This window comes from Ursus arctos, unplaced genomic scaffold (genome assembly GCF_023065955.2).
Source record: "Ursus arctos isolate Adak ecotype North America unplaced genomic scaffold, UrsArc2.0 scaffold_16, whole genome shotgun sequence".
In the NCBI taxonomy this organism is placed as follows: Eukaryota; Metazoa; Chordata; class Mammalia; order Carnivora; family Ursidae; genus Ursus; species Ursus arctos.
In genome coordinates this window covers 52,615,142-52,633,187 of record NW_026622830.1, presented here as the reverse complement: position 1 = coordinate 52,633,187, position 18,046 = coordinate 52,615,142, and the positions used below count along the sequence as shown (strand labels likewise).

General features: G+C 58.6%; 1 protein-coding gene across 1 annotated transcript in view; it reads left to right on the top strand.

Annotated features, from left to right (window-relative positions):
• LOC125281937 (dual oxidase 1-like) overlaps positions 1-14,231 on the top strand; it is a 172,851-nt gene extending 158,620 nt beyond the window's left edge. The window contains 19 exon segments of the mRNA XM_048215829.2: positions 156-331; positions 2,265-2,334; positions 2,751-2,876; positions 3,420-3,574; positions 3,577-3,597; positions 3,773-3,841; positions 3,844-3,902; positions 3,904-3,964; positions 4,515-4,614; positions 4,911-4,936; positions 4,939-4,959; positions 6,354-6,481; positions 10,285-10,361; positions 10,363-10,436; positions 10,865-11,097; positions 11,342-11,500; positions 12,553-12,708; positions 12,953-13,081; positions 13,721-14,231. Of these exon segments, the coding sequence (XP_048071786.1) occupies positions 156-331; positions 2,265-2,334; positions 2,751-2,876; positions 3,420-3,574; positions 3,577-3,597; positions 3,773-3,841; positions 3,844-3,902; positions 3,904-3,964; positions 4,515-4,614; positions 4,911-4,936; positions 4,939-4,959; positions 6,354-6,481; positions 10,285-10,361; positions 10,363-10,436; positions 10,865-11,097; positions 11,342-11,500; positions 12,553-12,708; positions 12,953-13,081; positions 13,721-13,843 (1,963 nt within the window). The 3' untranslated portion in view covers positions 13,844-14,231.
• Positions 14,232-18,046: the final 3,815 nt, after the last annotated feature.

The window sequence follows — 18,046 nt, the reverse complement described above, 5'->3', positions numbered from 1 at the left end:
GTAAAGAGCAGGGGCCATATAGCCGAAGACTATTATAACTAGGAGGGGGCCCTTCCTTGTGGGCTCCGAAGGCCTGGTGGGATGGCCAGTAGGCCCTCCTGTCCAGGCCTCAAGCTTCTTTTCAGGGCCCGATGGTTTCCCTCCCCCAACCCCAGGTCCTTCATCGAGATCTCCAACAACTGCCTGTCCAAGGCGCAGCTGACGGAGGTGGTGGAGTCCACGTTCCGGGAGTCCGGCTTCCAGGATAGGGAGGAGCTGACGTGGGAGGACTTCCACTTCACGCTGCGGGACCATGACAGCGAGCTGCGATTCACACAGCTCTGCGTCAAAGGTGGGGGGCCTGGCCTTGGGGCCGACTGACGTAGCCATTAGACATAGCAGGCACAGTGCATCGGGCCCACCTGCTTTTAGGAGCCCACAGAAATGCTTTAATTTCTTTTAAAGTCAGAAGGATGAGTATAATAATAATAAATAGGTGATAATATATCCAGCCTGGATTATATCCTTCTATGTACCAACGTGATTGTAAAAAATATTTATCTTTTATAAAGACATGTATATACTTTTTTTTTTTTTAAGGGCGGAAGTGGTTTAGGAAGGTGACAGTGCCTAGGGCCCACAAAAGTCCTAATGCAGCTTTGCTCCCAGGGTGGGCAGGGTCAGGATGGGGTGGGGGACAGCAGACAGAACTCTGCTTCTTCCAGCTCTCTGTCGAAGATCCCTGTGCCAGGTGCCCAGGACGGGGGTGGGGTGGGGGGGACAGTGTCTCCTTGTTACAGCCCTCTCCAGGCCATATTCACCTGAGCTAGGGTGTCTGCTGGCAGGGGGGGCTCTGGTCTTGTTTGCCTTTATATCCCTTGGCTGAGCGCTTGGTTAATGTTGCTTGAGTGCACGGAGACCCACTTTTCTTGTCCTTCCCCCTACTTCCTGTCCCACCTGTGTCTCAGGTGGGTGGAGGCTAGAGCCAGGGTGGGGAGGGGGCAGGTAGCAGGACTCTCTGTGGTCTACTCTGAGCTGTTACGGTGCCTTCACAGTTTCTCGCTGGGGCATGTGGAGACCAAACCCAGCCCCTCCCAGGATGACGAGAACTTGGGGGAGCTGAGCAGCCCAGATGTGGGAGAGGGGCGAGTTGGGCAGGACACCACTGCGGCTCTGGTGAGGGCTTCCATGTCCCAGGGCTGGAGGAGAACTACTGGAGTGCAGACCAGCACTCCTGGTTCTTCAGCCTCTCACTTTTCCCAGGCAGCCAGGGCAGTAGGCACCTGGGCCCGAGGGCTGAGCAGGGGCAGGTGTCCGGAGGTGAGCCCGGGCCAGAGTCCTGGGACCACTCAGCCCCTGGGGTGGAGGACCAGGCTGGGGGAGTGAGGATTATGCGGAAGGGTAGCTTTGAGTCCTGTTTTGTTTTGCTTTTAATTGTTGTTGTGCCTTGTTGTTTCGTTCAGATTTTACTATGAGACATTTCGAATGTTCCTACAGAAAAGGAACAAGAATAGCGCAGGAAGCAGCCCTTTCCCCGGTCACCTAGATCTCCCCGTTCACCTGCCTTTGGTTACCATGTTGCCGCATTTGCTGCTGGTTGAAATCTGACGGATAAATATCCATACTTTGTTGTAAACATTCCGATTGCATGAAATTCACCTTAATCACTTGTGCCCCCTGGGCTGGAGACCAGGGTAGTCGTCAAGATTAGTTTAGCACTCGGAAGTGACCTGGACATTCCCGGGCTTCCTGTGAGAACATGGCTTTGCAGCTCAGTCCCGCCCTCCCCTGCAACGCTCGGGCCAGACAGAGAGGAACGGGTGGCTCAAGGGAGAGTACTTCCCCCCAACATACTATTATGAACATTTTTAAACACAGGAAGGTGGAAAGAATTTCATGGTGATCCCATAAATGCGCCACCCAGAACTACATTTAATTCCCAGGAGGCTTTAAGCTGGAGGGTTTAGCAGGGTTTTTGTGGCAGAATGGTCTCAGCAGGCAGGTGGCACAGTTTCTGAACTCTACCCCACAAGCCTGATACCAGTCCCAGGAGTGGGCTGAAGGTGGACACACATCCAGGGACACTGTCTGGCCAACAAATTCAGGCCTTCTCCCTGCCCCCTCATGGCTGGGTCTAGCTCCCACTGGGGGAGCAGGCTGGGGCTGGGGCACCCAAAGGCAAGGGTGCTGGCCGAGGACCCTCTACAGTATGGACATGGGGTGAGTGCCAGGTCTTCCTGGGCTCTGGGCCCTGAGCTGTTCCCGACATCAGCTCTGTGTTACAGGGGTAGAGGTGCCTGAAGTCCTCAAGGACCTGTGCCGGCGAGCCTCCTACATCAGCCGGGAAAAGATCTGGTGAGCCCTGATCTGGGAATGTTGGAGGGAGGGCTGGGGTTGGGGGGGTTGCCTTTTCTCTCCCCAGAATGCCTGGGATCAGGGCCCTACCAGCCTATGTAGTGTCTTTATGCAAATTAGAAAAAAGGGCTCCTTGCTGTAGGCAGACACAGCCCTGTACCAGCAAGAGCAGAGAGCCTGCTGGACTTCGGCACCCACCTGCTGCCAGGGTCAGATGCCCTTGTGAAGGACACAGCTTGTATGTGTGTCCCCAGGATCTAACTCATTCTCTCTCCAGGTCTCTGTGGGAAGTCTGCTGGCCCCTGGCTGAGAGCTCTGACCCCTCCTCAGCAGAGTCGGTCTGAAGAGAGACCAGGGGCAGCGAGGATCCAGTGGCTCAGGTGGCCAGAATCCTCTCTCTTTCATTCCTGTCCTAGTCCCTCCCCCAGAGTGAGCGCTCGCTGTCCCCACAGCAACGCTGACGTGGAGTGGACAGCACAGAGACTGCAGTGCCCCACGGACACAGACCCCCCCCCGAAGATTCGACGGAGGTTTGGCAAGAAGTACGCCTGCTCCTCTCCTTGAGCTCATGCATCCCGTTAGCGTGCAGGGCTGCGGGCAGGATGAGCAGTTCACGCCCAAGCAGACCACAGTCTGACAAGGTGGCTGCTACACTGATAATCACCATGTCCCACCGATGAATGTTGTGACAGTGGTCAGAGCAAGGAGCTTCGGAGCTCAAGGAAGTGCTCACCTCTGCCTGGTAAGTCAAGGCAGGCTTCCTGGAGGGGGTGACTTCTGCGCTTCCAGTAAAGGGTGAGAACAGAGCAGGGTGAGAATGGGGAGCTGCAGACTGGGAGGGGAGAGGGCTGTCTGAGTGTGAGTGGGACCTGGGCTAGAGGGAGTGCGTTCCCTGGGATGAACTGACGCAGTGAGCACAGCAAGGCTGTCCCTACTCTGGCGGCCTTGTCAGAGGAGTGTGGTAGGGCTTTTGGGGTCTGAACCCTGCTTGGCTTGAGCAACTTGGTGCCCTTTCTCTGCTCCTGGGAGGCGGGTTGCACTGGGAGGGGGGGTTCGTAGCCAGAGACGAGACTTCCTGTCCCCAGGGTAGCATCATTCCAGCCCCTGCTGTTCACAGAGGCCCACGGGGAGAAGTTTCAGCGCAGTCGGCACCACCAGACCTTGCAGCAGTTCCAGCGCTTCATCGAGAACTACCGCCGCCACGTCGGCTGCGTGGCTGTGTTCTGCGCCATCAGTGGGGGCCTTTCCTGGAGCGGGCCTGCTGTGAGTGTGGGCAGCCCCGGGGTCGGGGCTCCCGTGGGTGCATGGGGCCTGCTTGAATGGAGGCTGCAGAGGGGGCCTGCGTGAAGGGGTGGCGGCCAGGGCGGGCCCTTGACCCGCCTCAGCGGCGCTCTCTCTCTGCACTGCTCCCCTCTTACCCGCCTGGGCACCCCGACAGACTATGCTTCTGGGGCTCACCGCATGGGCATCACGGACACCACCCGTGTGGGCATCATCCTGTCCCGGGGCCGGCCGCCAGCATCTCCTTCATGTTCTCCTGCGTCCTGCTCACCACGTGCCGCAGCCTGCATCACCTTCCTGCGAGAGACCTTCCATCGGCTCATTGCCTCCGTGGCCATCGTCCTCACAGGCAGGGCCCGGGAGTCCCAGGGCTTCTGTTCGTGTCCTCCTGCCCCTGCTGCCTGCCCCTCCTCTCTTTTGTGCTTGAGTGTGAGTCCTAGATGTCCTTCTCAGAAGGATGCAGCTGGCCCGCAGTGGTGTGAAGTGAGCCCAGGAGCCCCCCACCCCGCCCCTGCCTGGTGCCTCTTCCCATGCTTTCAGGGCCACCTCCTCAGCCTCCAGCTGACAAGTTAGCAACAGCCCAGAACATGGGCACATCATGTGTGATCTCTCCCAGTTTTTATGTTGGAAAACATACTCTGTGAGAGAAACCCAAAGAATGAACTTCTAATGGTATAATTTCAGACTCCTGTGGCTGGGCTCGTGGATGGTACATATGGGGCTCAGCAGGGGTGGGGAGGGACAGGAGGATGGCTAGAGACCAGAAGTGCAGACCCCGAGGGTCCTTCTTCAGGCCCCCAAGGCTGGGTGGCTGGAGTCCCCAACCTTGGGCTGGATGGGTTGAGCACCCCCACCAGGCTGCCCCCTGGCTCACTCCCACCCTGTCTGGCCTTCCTTAGTCTTGCACAGTGCGGGCCATGCGGTAAATGGGTACCTGTTCTCCGTCAGCCCGCTCAGCGTCCTTTCCTGCCTCTTCCCTGGACTCTTCCATGACGACGGGTGAGTGAGTGGGCTACTGTGTGCATGTGTGTGTGTGTGTGTGTGTGTGTGTGTGTGTGTGTGTGTGAGTCAATGTGGGGGGATCCTTTATGGATGGAAAGAAGCAAATTCTCTTGGCTCAGAGGAGAGTGTCACCTTCCAGGCAATGGGACAGACAATGACCAGCTGGAGCCCTGACCCCGAGTGGGCAGAAAGGGAGACTGGTGCCTGGGTTGAGGTGTTTCCTCTGGAGGATTCTTTCTGGAAGTCCCAGGCATCTCCTCTCAGCATCCTTGCTTGCTTTCCCTTCTCCACAGGTCTGAGTGTCCCCAGAAGTATTACTGGTGTTCCTCCAGACTGTGCCAGGTGAGAGCCCTCCCTGCTCTGAATTTCTGGGTCTGGCTCTGAGCTCTGAGCTCCGGGTTCTGTCTGAAATGAGGCTGCCCAGTAGCACTCACTCAGGTCTCACGGTGGGCCAGGCTCTGCCCTCTGGTCCTGACAACTCTGCTGGGAAGTAGGAGCCTCTGCTCTCTAGTCCTTCTCTTGGGAGCTTGGCTGGGGTCCTGCCCCAACTCGGAACATCCTTCTTCCATGGAATGAGAATGGACCCCTTCTCCCCCTGCCCCAACCTACACACCTACCGTGACAGTGGCTTGGAGGAATGCCGTGTCCCAGCAGCACGGTGGAGGGACCAGGCTCGTCAAACTAGGCAGAGACCCCCACCCCTTGTAGTCCGTCTTGACCGGGGCTGTTGAGGGACGTATTCCTTACTCCCCATAATCACCCATTTTAGAGCTATTAGCTGTGAATCTGTTCAAAAGCTTTTTGAACCTATTTATATTTTCAGTCTGTTTCCTCCTTAGCATAGTACATTTTCTACGCTCCTCTCCGTGAAACACGGCATTTTTTTTAATCCTAAAACAACCTGCTCTGAACTTCAAAGTGCTTGCTAATTCTTGCGCACTGGGATTTAGTGGATAGGCTGTGTTGAGGCCCTCCTCTCTGTTCAGGCCTTTACAGGCTTTGGTTAGAGCCCTTCTTAACCTCTGCTTTTCCAGACTGCAGGGCTCTAATCTTCTTAATTTCTGCCTCCCTCCTCCTCGATCACTTGAGGGGCCGTTCTCTGGCCCCACACTCCCGTCCTGAACCTAGTACTGCTCTCTCGTGTACCCCAGGCCTGGGATCTCCTGTGAGAGGAGGGTCCTCCCGCCAACCCTGGGCTGAACCCAGGGGGCTCGGGTGGTCGTACTTCCTCACTAATGGCGCCACTGCTCATGCTGTGGGAGCCAAGTCGGGGGCTAGGGGGACGTAGACTGAGTCTTGACTCCGTGGGGGCAGGGCCTGCAATGTCCAAAGTCCGACCCAGGGGGCCCAGAGCAGGTGCCCCGCACGTTCAGTCCATCAGCACCGGTGTAGACGAGGCCCACAGGGGGCGAGCCCTACAGAAGGCGCTAGGATCCCGTGCTGAACCAGCAGCCTGGTCCCTGTTCTTGTGGGCCTGACAGTCGGGGAAGTGACAGACAAAAAACGAATGACACCGGTCCTTGAAAAAGAACAATCGGGACAAGGTGTTGGAGGGATGAGCAGAGTCTGTTGAAATAAAAGGCACTTGTGATCAGTGGTGTGGGGAGAGAAGAACAGAGGAGAAGCCTGGGCTTCCATGGCCCCACCCAGAGCAGTGAAGTGGAATGGGACCCTGACCCACGGCAGCCCCAGCACAGCCCCGCTCCTCCGCCCCTCACCCCGCGTTCATTTTGCAGGCCTCACGGGGGTGCTGCTGCTCCTGGTCCTGGCCATCACGTATGTCTTCGCCTCCCACCACTTCCGGCGCCGCAGCTTCCGGGGCTTCTGGCTGACCCACCACCTCTACGTCCTGCTCTCCGGGCTGGTGAGGGCTGTCGGGGTCTTGGCAGGATGATCCCAGGGAGGCCATGAGGGCTGAGACATCCGTTCTCCGTCCCCTCAGTCATTTCAGGAATCCCCTCCACTTCTCACATCACAGCTGGAGAGGATAGTGTAGGCCTGTCAAGCAGATGGACCCCGGGCTGCAGCGCTTGGAAGATGGGTGCCCGGCATGGGGCTGGCAGTAGCAGCCCTATCAGGCTGGTCGCTTCCTTGCAGACACCCCCGCATCATTTCTGCCCAGCCGGTCATTCCCCAGTTCCGGTGGCTGGTGTGAGCTCCAGGGTTGACCGCCCACTTTCAAGGGAGCAACACACTTTTTTTTTTTTTTAGAGAAGTCTATCTTAATTCTGTTCTGCCACTTTTGTTCTGATCCTGTTTCCTGGGGTGTCTGCACCCCACTCAGCAAAGTGCCACTTGTAGAGTCAACGAGCTTGCTCAAAACGTCTTCACTTGGACTGTTGATGAGATGGATTTTTAAGAGTCTACCTGTTCCCTTTCCTTCTCCTTAAGCTCCTGCCTCCCTTCCCTCACATTCCCTCCCTCCCTCGTCCTCCTGTTCCCTTTACCTTCCCTGGGTTTGCCGTCAGGTGCGCCAGCTAGTTAGTTCCAGAGGGACTCTGATCTGTGCTTGGCCTGCCTTCCTCATGGATACAGGCGGTTCCCTAAAGAGCACCCGAGGGTCCTGCTGAGAAGCTAAACTAAGTCCCAAGGCCCCAGCGTCCCCACCAACGATACTTGCCCGTCAGCCTTCAGAAGCGCAGAGCCCAGATGGTTGCCATCTGTCACCTGGCTCCAGGCAGAACTGCACACAGTCCTGAAACAGAGGGCGAGTCCATCATGGCCTGGGTCAAGCTGGGATGCCCTGCGTCCTCCAGGTGCAGTTCTGTCCTCAGTGATCAGACGGTCTGTTTCCATGTTGCTGAGGCTCAGCACTTCACGGTTCTGAAGATGACTACCCGGCCTCGGCTTAGGTCGTTTCCTAGAACTGATGTTTGTTTCCAGAGAAATCTCTGTCTTCTTTGGAAGCTGAGGCTGATTTATCCCTACCTACCCACCCCTGCTAGGGTGGAGCGCTAGCTCCCCGGTTACTGTTTCTGTTAGGGGTGGAGATGATGTTCTTGTTCCTGGTGAAAAAGCAGCTGAGCTCAATGGGAGACCCGGAAGAGTGGCCACACTGGCTCCCTGAGACCAAGACCCCTTTCTGACTTATCCCTGGGTTTGGGGGATCCCTGGGGTTCAGAGCCTCCCTTCCTGCCAGCAGGGAGGTCAGCAGCTCAGAAAGGTGCAGGACCCTCTGCTGGGCAACCCAACCCTGGCCGCTAGGGATAGTCTCACCTGGGGGATATCAGGGCCAAAACACCCGCCTCCTTCCCATTTACCCTTGGTGTGTCCACTTGACTTGGGGCAGAAAGAGAAGTGACAAGTAAAGGACCCAGTGTGGAGCCGGCCCTGCAGAAGACTGTCCGGGCTCCCGACCCAGACAGAAGCGGGCAGGGCGGGCACAGCGGAAGCTGAGCTGGCGGCAGCCCCCCAGCTCCTCAGCCAACCGTGGGTCTGCAGCAGTTCTGTGGTTTAAAAGTAGAGCCAACACCAAATGGGACGTATAAACAGAGCAGTATGAGGCCACCCAGACGTCGTTCTCAGCCTGGTTAGATGCTCAGAAAGCCTTGGGGGTGGGGGTGGGCTCCATAATGAAAGAGGAACCTGGGGGGACCGGAGCCAGTTCAGAGAAGAGCCCAGAGAGGTTTAAGTTAGTCCTGTGGGCAAAGGAACACGAAGCTGGGGAAAGGCAGAGCGGACTGAGGAGCCAGAGTTCAGTTTAACAGTTATCTGTGGAAGGGTCTAGTACACAGTTGTTCGGTGCTACGTACTAGTTTGGGGGAGGAGGGGGAGACTCAAAGCTCTGCCCTGGAGAACTTAGGATTTGGGGTGGAGATAAGTGCCGTGCACTTGCCTTGATCAGAATGAGCAGACAATACAGGATTCATGCTGAGCTGAGGGCTGCAAACAGTGATTTCTAGCAGCTCGCTGAAGGGAGTTTCATTCGGGCCAAACTGGTTAGGGAAGACTTTGGGGAGAAGATGGGATTGGAGCCAAGAGTTAAGGAGAGGTAAGCTAAGATCCGACAGGGCAGAGTGCAATCCAAAGAGCATTCCAGGTAGAAGAAAGGGCACGAGCACGGGTGCAGAGGTGGAAATGAGGATAGTGTATTCAGGGCGCAAAGGCCTGGCTGTGGGTGGCCCCAGGGTATTAGGTGGTGGCAGGACCCGTGCGGCTGTGGGGGCAGCCGAGGGGCCATGCCACACGGGACAGCATAGACTGAGGAGCGCAGAGAGTGAGAAAATCAGGATCAGGGCTGGGAGAAGGAACAGAGAGCCAGTGGAGGAGATGGAAAGCGAGTGGCCCCAGAGACGCAGCAGACGAGGCAAGGAGCAGGCGGTTGCTAGTGCCACAGACGGCCAGCCCTGGGAGCAAATGAAAGGAGACCTTCATGGGATGGGTGAGCCCCCAGTGAGCAGGTCCTGAGAAGAGGTGGAGGCAGGAGCCAGACTGACCAGACTTAGGAACAAGCAAATGGGAAGTATGGGGGCAAATCATGTCTGACCATGTTAGACCAGCTTGTTGGGGAAAGGACCAGAGCTAAACAAGTATTCAGTTATTTCATGGAAATACAATTCCATGGAAAACAATTACGTCAGTTATTTAATGGAAAAGGGGGCCTGGTTATGTGTTTTTAGTCTCCAAAGGGAGAGGGTAAATTGGAGGAACTCCTTTTACTAACTCAGCAGTTATTGAGTGCCTGCTGTGTGCCAGGCGGCAACGGCTAAGAGCTGAGAGTACGGTGGCAAAAACAAAAGACACACACACACTCCGGTGGGGAGCATGTCAATGAATGAAGAAGCAACGTGAGTGTGGGGGATGACAAGTGCTGACGGGAAGTAACTGGGAGATATGCCAGAGGACCCAGGGAAGGCCTGAGGAGGGGGTGTTTCTGCTGAGCCCTGACAAATGAGATAGAGGGGGGCGCCTGGGGGGCTCAGTTGGCTAAGCCTCTGCCTTCGGCTCAGGTCATGATCCACCCCTGGGTCCTGGGATCGAGCCCCACATCAGGCTCTCCGCTCAGCGGGGAGTCTGCTCTTCCCTCTCCCTCTGTTCCTCCCCATTGCTCACGCTCACGCTCTTGGTCTCTTTCAAATAAATTTTTAAAAAATGAGACAGAGGTAGCCAGGGCAAGAAGCAGGGAGGGGGCATTCCTGGGAGAGGGAACAGTGGGTGCCCAGGGCCTGAAGCAGAAAGGACTTGCCGTGTTTGAAGAACAGGGAGGCGGAAACGCTGGCAGGCAGAGGCCAGAGCATCTCGAGGCCTTGTGGTATAATGGGAAGTCCACTAAGGCCGGTTACACTGCGACGGCGTGATAAAATGAACTTCAGAAAGTCGCAGTGGCTGCCTTGAAGACAATGGGTCACGGTGGGGCAACCCCCTAGAAGACGAGCTGGGAGGCTACTGCAGGAGACCAGGCGAGAGTCAAGGTGGCTGGTTCAGGATGGTGCCAGGAAGGCGCAAATAGTCTCACTCATCGTGGACGATCTGCAGGATGGGCTTGGGGTTGGGAGTGGTTAGATTTGGGGACCTGGAGGGAGCGTGGTACACGGAGAGGTGGGGACGGAGGGTGCCCGTGGGGGTGGGCTGGGGTGGGTGGAGGGTGCAAGGGGCTAAGGCCCGAGTCGGTCACAGACACTGTTGTGGGTGTGACTTGGTCTGAGCCGAATTCTTCACTCTATCCAGCTCATTGTCCACGGCAGCTTCGGCCTGACCCAGCTGCCCCATTTCCACATCTTCTTCCTGGTCCCGGCACTCATCTATGGGGGACAAGCTGGTGAGCCTGAGCCGGAAGAAGGTGGAGATCAGCGTGGAGAAGGCCGAGCTGCTGCCTTCAGGCACCAGGCCTGCAGGCTGTCAGGGACCAGCTGGGTAGTGCTGAGAAAGCCCACAGGGCAGGGGCAGAGCCTGGACCTTGCAATCCGCTGGTCTGGCCCAGTGGAGTTGGCAGGGGCCTTGAGGCGGCAGCGATGAGGGAGCTAGCAAGCAAAGCTCTTGGCCTGGGGACCCGAGCCTCTCTCACAACAGAGGGAGGCGGAGCCCGGGCCAGGTTGCTCCTTTCCCTGCTGACCACCAGCACCAGCGCTGCATTGCCCCTCCGCAGGGTGGACATGGCCAGAGGGGAGTAATGCCTTCTGATGGGGAGAGGCCTTGGCATATTCCAGAAGGAGAGCTGAGGCTGCGGGGGGGGGGGGGGGGATCTTTCTGGAGGCCACAGGGTTGCTGGGTCCTGGATAGCAGCCTCCTGCCCACTTCCTTTCCTCAGGAGTGACCCACCTGCAGCTCCAGCGGCCCCAAGGCTTTGAGTACAAGTCGGGACAGTGGGTGCGGATCGCCTGCTTGGCTCTGGGGACCACTGAGTACCACCCCTTCACGCTGACTTCTGCACCCGATGAGGACACGCTCAGCCTGCACATCCGGGCAGCAGGGCCCTGGACCACTCGGCTCAGGGAGATCTACTCACCTGCAACGGGAGGTGGCTGTGCCAGATACCCGAAGGTGACCAGACACAGACCGGATGAGCTACCCGCCCCCACATCCCCTTAGCAGGCCTTGGCCCCGCAGCCCCGGGCTGCCCACTGTGTTCCTCCCCTCCCATCCAGAGACTGGCCATTCCAGGTAATGCCGCGGCACCCCCTCTCTCCTCACTCCATAAACATACCTGCCTTCCCTGCCTCCCATTTCTAGCTTCAGAGCTATTGTGGTGGCGGAGCTTAACTCAGACCCACTCCTTCTCCTGCAGCTGTACCTTGATGGACCATTTGGAGAGGGCCACCAGGAATGGCATAAGTTTGAGGTCTCAGTGCTGGTGAGAGGGGGCGTTGGAGTCACCCCCTTTGCCTCCATCCTCAAAGACCTGGTCTTCAAATCATCAGTCAGCTGCCAAGTGTTCTGTAAGAAGGTGAGTGCCCTCTCCTCCTGCTGACCCCTGGTCCCTGCTCCCTATCACTGTGTCCGTCTCTGCCTGTCTCTCCTGCCTCTGTTCTTGGCCTGACCCCAGAGGGGTCTGATATCCTCGGACCCTAAAGAACAGAGTTGGAGAGGGGTAAAGAAACCCACTCTGTCGTACAGAGGAGGCCAGCCCCTGCAGGGAGCCTTGTCAGGTTGGGAGAAGGAAGGGAACACTTGGGGTGGGGCAGTGAAACCGGCTCTGCTTTCAAGAGGAAGAAGAGGGGAGGTGGCGAGGCAGGGCTGGTGGGCTGGGTTAGTTGCAGGAACACAGCCCAGGCCCTCAGGCCCCCTCTATCCCGGGTCCCTTCACCCCAGCCCGGACCTGGTAGCAGGCCCCTGCTTGTCTCTCTGGGCCTGGCAGGTGAGTCGGGGGCACAGGAACGCAGCAGGCAGAGGCCAAGCCCACGTACTGTCGGCATTCAGAGGGTGACAGGCAGCTCCCCCGCTCCTCTGTCCATGCCGGCTCTGCCTCTGCTTCTTAACCCACACGGCCCCACTTCAGCCTCTTCAGAAGCGGGAGGTCGGTCCCTCTATGGCAGCTTCTATCCTCCGGCTCTCTCTTTGAGCCCATTCCCATCTGCCCCGGGTAGCCAGCTGGGTCTTCCCTCAGGCTGTTCTGTGACATGCCCCTTAGTGGAACCCTATCCCTCTGGGCTGGGGTTGGTTGGGAGCCTAGCAGCCTGTGGAGGGCCCGTTGCAGGGAGTGGACCGGCAGGCTCCGTGTGAAAAAGCCGCTTCCCACCCCATCGGACCTTCAGCTCACTTGACAAGTGTCCTTTTTCATCACCCCAGGTTATCACTCCCTTCTCTCTCTCCATGCCTGGGGTAACTCCATCTCCCGCCCAGAGCCTGGCCCTGGGGCCCCCCGCAACACTCCATTCCCCAGAGTGTCTGGGGAGAGGCACAAGCTGACGGAGACCGGCAGAGTTCTATTGCTGTGGGGATCCCGGGGATATAGGGAGCCTGAGCTTAGCCAGGTCCTGAACTCCCCTGTGTCCCCAGATCTACTTCATCTGGGTGACGAGAACCCAGCGGCAGTTTGAGCGGATGGCTGACGTCATCCGAGAGGTGGAGGAGAATGACCGTCAGGACCTGGTGTCCGTGCACACCTACGTCACCCAGCTGGCTGAGAAGTTTGACCTCAGGACCACCATGCTGGTGGGTCAGGGACGGCCAGGCGGGGCGACTCGGTGGGTCGATGGGTTGGCTGGGTGAGGCTCAGATGGCCAGGGCAGGTGGGCGGACAGCCAGGTTCAGACGGCAGGAGGCACAGAGATGGTAGTCCCGATTTTCAGCCTCCAGCTCCCTCCCCACCCCATTCTCTGTCTCCTGGGCTGCAGGCTGGCTTGGGCTAGGCACGGACCCTGACTGTCCTTGGCCTGACCTGCCTCTGTGCCCCCAGTACATCTGTGAGCGGCACTTCCAGAAGGTGCTGAACCAGAGTCTGTTCACGGGCCTGCGCTCCATCATGCACTTTGGCCGCCCCCCCTTCGAGCCCTTCTTCAAGTCCCTGCAGGAGGTCCACCCGCAGGTCAGTCCACCCCATATCAAGGTTCTCCTGGCCTTTATCACCTGAGGTCTAAGCAAACCTCCCAGCCCAGCTCCAGGAGGGAAGGAACTGCTGATAAGAACTCATCACCCAAGAGGTAAGTGGGGCGAATGGAATGGAAAAACAGTAGCGGTCACTCTGAGGGGCTCAGGGGGGAAGCAGCAACAGGGACTCGCCACTTCTAAAGCCATGGTGCCTGTCCAGAAGGAACAGCTCACTTCATCCTTATGATAAACTCAAAGCTATTCTTACCATGAATACTGAGCCGGCCTCACCCGAGACGCTGATCTTTACCGTGAACACTGGGCTAGCCACTGCTCTGGTAAATAATGGCCTAGCCCTCAATGACACAGTAAGCTAGCCTTTAACCTGAACGCTGATTAACCCAGCCCCTGTCAGAAACACTGATCCTTTACCCCAAATGCCTTGGAGAGGGGGGAGCGTGGACCCACACAAAGCAAGTCTACCAAAGCTGAGCTAGATGCACACACCGAGCCAGCCCTCACCACACAGGGTGTGAAGCGAACCTTTATCAGAAACATGGAAGGAGTCCCCACCAAGGACTCTTGCCTGTCTTTCCATGAACACTGAGCTAGGCTTCACGTTTCCTTCCCCTAACAGGTCCGGAAGATTGGGGTGTTTAGCTGTGGCCCCCCTGGCATGACCAAGAATGTGGAAAAGGGCTGTCAGCTCATCAACAAGCAGGACCGGACTCACTTCTCCGACCATTATGAGAACTTCTAGGCCTCCTGGCCAGGAGCTCTTCCCATTGCCCAGCTGAGCAGAGGTTTGGGCCCACGCCTCGCTCTATATTTCCTATTTCTGACTCTCTCTGCCTCCTCCCCATTCCTACCTCTCATCCCTGGTCCAGGTGGCCATGGTCAGTCACCCCATACGGGTTCAGAGACCCCCAAGTGCAGACTGTCTCAGCTTGGAGAAGCGGGGGGCACTGTCTAGGAAACGGAGCCTGGGAGGTAGGAGAGCTATTGTTACTTTGGGGCAAAGTGACACCTCTTCTTCCAAACTAAGAAAAAGCCTCAAAAGACTGGAGCTGACAAGCCATGTGTATGTGCACTAGGGGGCTGTGGGCCTAAGGACGGAGTGGGAGCACAGATGCTGGCATCTTGGAACTCCTCCCGCATAGCCTCCCCCTCCTCTAGGCTCCCCACTGTCAAAAGGGCTGGCAAATGCCTTGGGGTGGGCTAGAGGCTGGGCCCACAGAGAGAAATCTACAGGAACCCCCTCAGCATCCTAGCCTAACAGCACAACTGATTTCTCCCCAGTTTTTAAACATGTGCTGTAGTCAGAATCTGGCCCAATATCTACGTCGTGCTCCTCAGGCCTTGTCTCTTCTTCCCACTGCAATAGTCTCCTTTACAAACAAACCACTTTTCTGCCCTCTGGTTTTCTTTATTCTGCCCCAGGATGGGGGTGGGCGCTGGCAAAGGAAGCTACTAACCAGCCAACTCACCCAGGCTGCTGCAGACAGTGTTCTGAACCTGCCAGCATCTACCGAATAAAGGAACCAGCCCAAGGCCGAGGGCTTTAGCTGGAGACCCCTTTCCCAGCTCAGGGGCACCCTTCCTGACCCAGGCCTCTCAGGGTGGCTCGTGTGGGGCTTCTCAAGCCTGACCAGGAAGGGCAGAGAGAGAAGGGATGGGAGTTCTGGAGAAGGCGGGCAGGGCACAAAGTGCGGGTGTGCGTGGCAGGACAGAGCAGGAGCCAGAGTTGGCCTGGCTGGCTCCAGGACCTCTGAGCAACAGCAGTGGACCACCCGTGCCTCCATGGGTCTTCCAGGTAAAGAGATGAAAGCACAAGGAGACGGATGAGCACATCACCTGAACACTCAGCCTGTTTTCTCATCTGGAAAGTGACTCATACCCTCCAAGGTATAGGGCAACCCTCTAAGGGAATTTCTAAAGCAGGGCCCAATTTCAAGTGAGCCTCTCGATTGTCCTCACCGAATTCTTACATTTGTCAGGTCACATATCCTCGATTTCGATGAAATAGCCAGGGATTAGAAAATCCGAACTCCCATGATTGACACTGCTCAGGTTCTGTAAAGAGGCCCTGGGACTGCGCTCCCAGAGCAGCGCATGTTTGTTCAGCCCCGCGGGGAGCCCCGTGGGGGCAGGAGGGCGGGCCTGGAGTGGGTCAACAGCAGTTGGGACCGGCGGCGCAGGGGGTATGCCCGGGGGCCGGGCGCACAGGCCTCGGCCGGTCCAGCCCTGGGTGCGGCTGGGGCGTCTCCAGGGCCGGTCCGGTGTGGCCGGGCGCCCGCGACCCGCGGTTAGAGGCACGACCAGCAGGGGGCAGGCGCGGAGCGCCCCGCCAGGCTCGGCCGCGAGCCCGAAGCCCCGGCCGACGGGAGATCCGGGCCCAGACCTGCGGGCTGCACGTCTCCAGGGGGCGGACTCACGGTCGGGGGATGGGGGAGGCGCGGCAGGCCCCGCTTCCCCTGGGAAGAAACCGCGGTCGGCGCGCCAGCTTTCCCGCGGGTGCGGGTGCGCGGCTTCCGCGTGGCAGGGCCGCCCGCCCCCCTCGCCTGGCGCGCTGCCTCTTCGTCTCTCGGCGGCTCCCCTCCTCGCAGACGCACGGCTGTTGGCAGGAAATTGGACGCTCTCGGGGGAGCGGCCCTCGTCGGCGCGGCGGGGAGGGGGCGCCGCGCGGCCGGTCGGCTCCGGGTGCTCCCAGCCCGGCGGGAGCGGAGGGGGATGTTTTGACATCTCGTCTAGGGAAGGAGCTGGATGCTTCCAAAGTGCTTTTCACAGCTGGCTTGGGTCGCTCCAGAGCTGATTTATGTATGAACAGAATCTGCGCTCGCTTCACCGCTCCCTCCCCCGGCAGCCCGGGGGGGGGGGGGGGGTTCCTAGGCCTGGCAGGACTGGGTTTATTTCTTGCATCTGGCCGGGAGCGGGGGCAGCCCGGGGACTGCGCAAGTTCCCTCCGGCCCGAGCCCTTCCCCTCGTCTCCCCACCCCCGAGGCCATCTCCGTCCGGGGCGGGGGGGGGGGGGGGGAGGGTCTGCCTTCCCCAATCCCCTCACCAGACTCTGAACGGAGCCCGCCGGTGGTTTAGGGGTGGAGGCGGAGAGATGGCCAGGGCGCCCCGCATTGACCCAGGGGGAAGGAGGCGGTGGGGAAGGGGGTCCCCGCCTGTGCCCTGGGGGCGGAAGAGGCGGGGAGCTGCGGATCTTAAACTCCTCCGGAGACCAGCGGCTCTGAAGCCCCCTTCCTCCAGGGGCTATCCTCTCTCCCCAGGGATTCCTCTGTCCTCCGCTCCAGACAACCTTTTACTCCGAGGCCCCAGAAGGCCTTCCCGTTTAGAATAAATTAAGGAATCTGCAGGTCCCACTCGATCTCTGGGAGAGGGGAAGAAAGACTTGACAGAACATGTCCCTGGGAAGGTCCAGCGCCCTCAGCCAGGGGATGGGCGCAGGCCTGGGTCCAGCTTTGTCACAGTGCCCGGGCCTCACATCTAGAGTCTGAATGGCCACAGGGTAGAGCAGGGACATGTGCTCGGCCCCCTTAATGGGCAGCTTGCGGCTGGCATAGTGGTGCACGATTTCAGGGATGCTGCTGAAGGGTGGGCTGTTCTGGCCCAGCACGTACTTGTGTTCCTTGGTCCAGGACAGCTTCATGTGCATGAAGCCCTGACTGCTCCTGGGAAGAGGAGAGGAGACCCTGGTGAGTAGGGGCCCTCTCCAGTCCCCCTGCCCTCCCCCACGCCCGCAGCAAATGTGGCTGTTCTGAGCCAGCTGTGTGGGGAGGTGACTAGGGAAGGTGGAGGTCAGTCCAGAAAACAGAGAGGAGGCAGAGGGGATTTTGTGAGTAGGTAACTGTAGGCGTTGGCTTTGTGGTGAGGGCCCTGGGTGTGCCAAGAATGTGTGTGTAGTGAGTGTACAGGGCGTGTGCAGGTGGAAACTGGAGCGACCACCCTCCCTGCCCCAGACCCTGGGACCCGAGCACCGGTGCCCTCCAACCTGTGTGGCCAAAGCTGGTCTACCCTCTCCATCTCTGAGCTGTGGGGGACGACACCGGTGGGGGTTCCTAGTGACGCATGTGGAGACACAAACATCCTTGGCAGGACCGTGTGTGGACAGATGTGACAACCGAGCGAATCTTGGTTGAGGCTCTCTCTTGCAGAAACCAGGGGAGGGGGTGAGCTAGCTGCTCTGGAAGCCCACCCCAAATCCGGGGAGGCTCAACCGCCTTGTCCTGGGGATATCCCTTTACCCTCCTGCTAACTGGGCCTTGGGCCAAGCCCCCAGCTCCTCTGTCCCTGCAGCCTGGGATGCCATCACCGGTGAGGCTGTAACTCCATTCCCTCCCTCAGAGAGAAAGGCTCCACTGCCTCTCCCAGCTCCCTGACACGATCCAGGAAATCCACATCAGTGCCTGGCCCTGCCCTCAAGACAAGGACCCTGCTGCTCAGAGCTCTGGCCGGCTCCCAGCTGTCCGGGCACCCTGTCTTAGAGAGAAAGCATGGGGGTGGGGCCCGAGCAAGAACAGTGTCTGCCCAAGCTACCAGGCCTGGTCCACAGCAAGGAGGAAGCAGTGTTTGGGGGAGCCCTGAAGCCTGAATACTTGTCTCTCGGGGCCAGAGCCTACCTGGGGACAAGTGCAGGGCTCAGAAACTTGTATGGGAGGTAGGACCGGTGAGGGGGGCCCTCATATGAGGTGAGGCTGACAAACCTCATTTCCCTCCCCTGCCTGCGTACAAAGAGGCCTCTGACGGGACCCATTTCACTGGGCCCACAAGTGAAGATGGAGAGTGGATGACTGAAGAGAGGAAAGGGATGACAGGAAAAAGCAGTCCTTTATCACCCACCCTTCCAATTCCTTCTCCCTGCCCCAGGATACTGTGCCCTAAAGCCTGCTGGGGGCCCCAGGCTGGGTGTATGTGTGTATGGGCGGGGGTGGGGGGGTGGGGGGGCATCCTTCTTCTG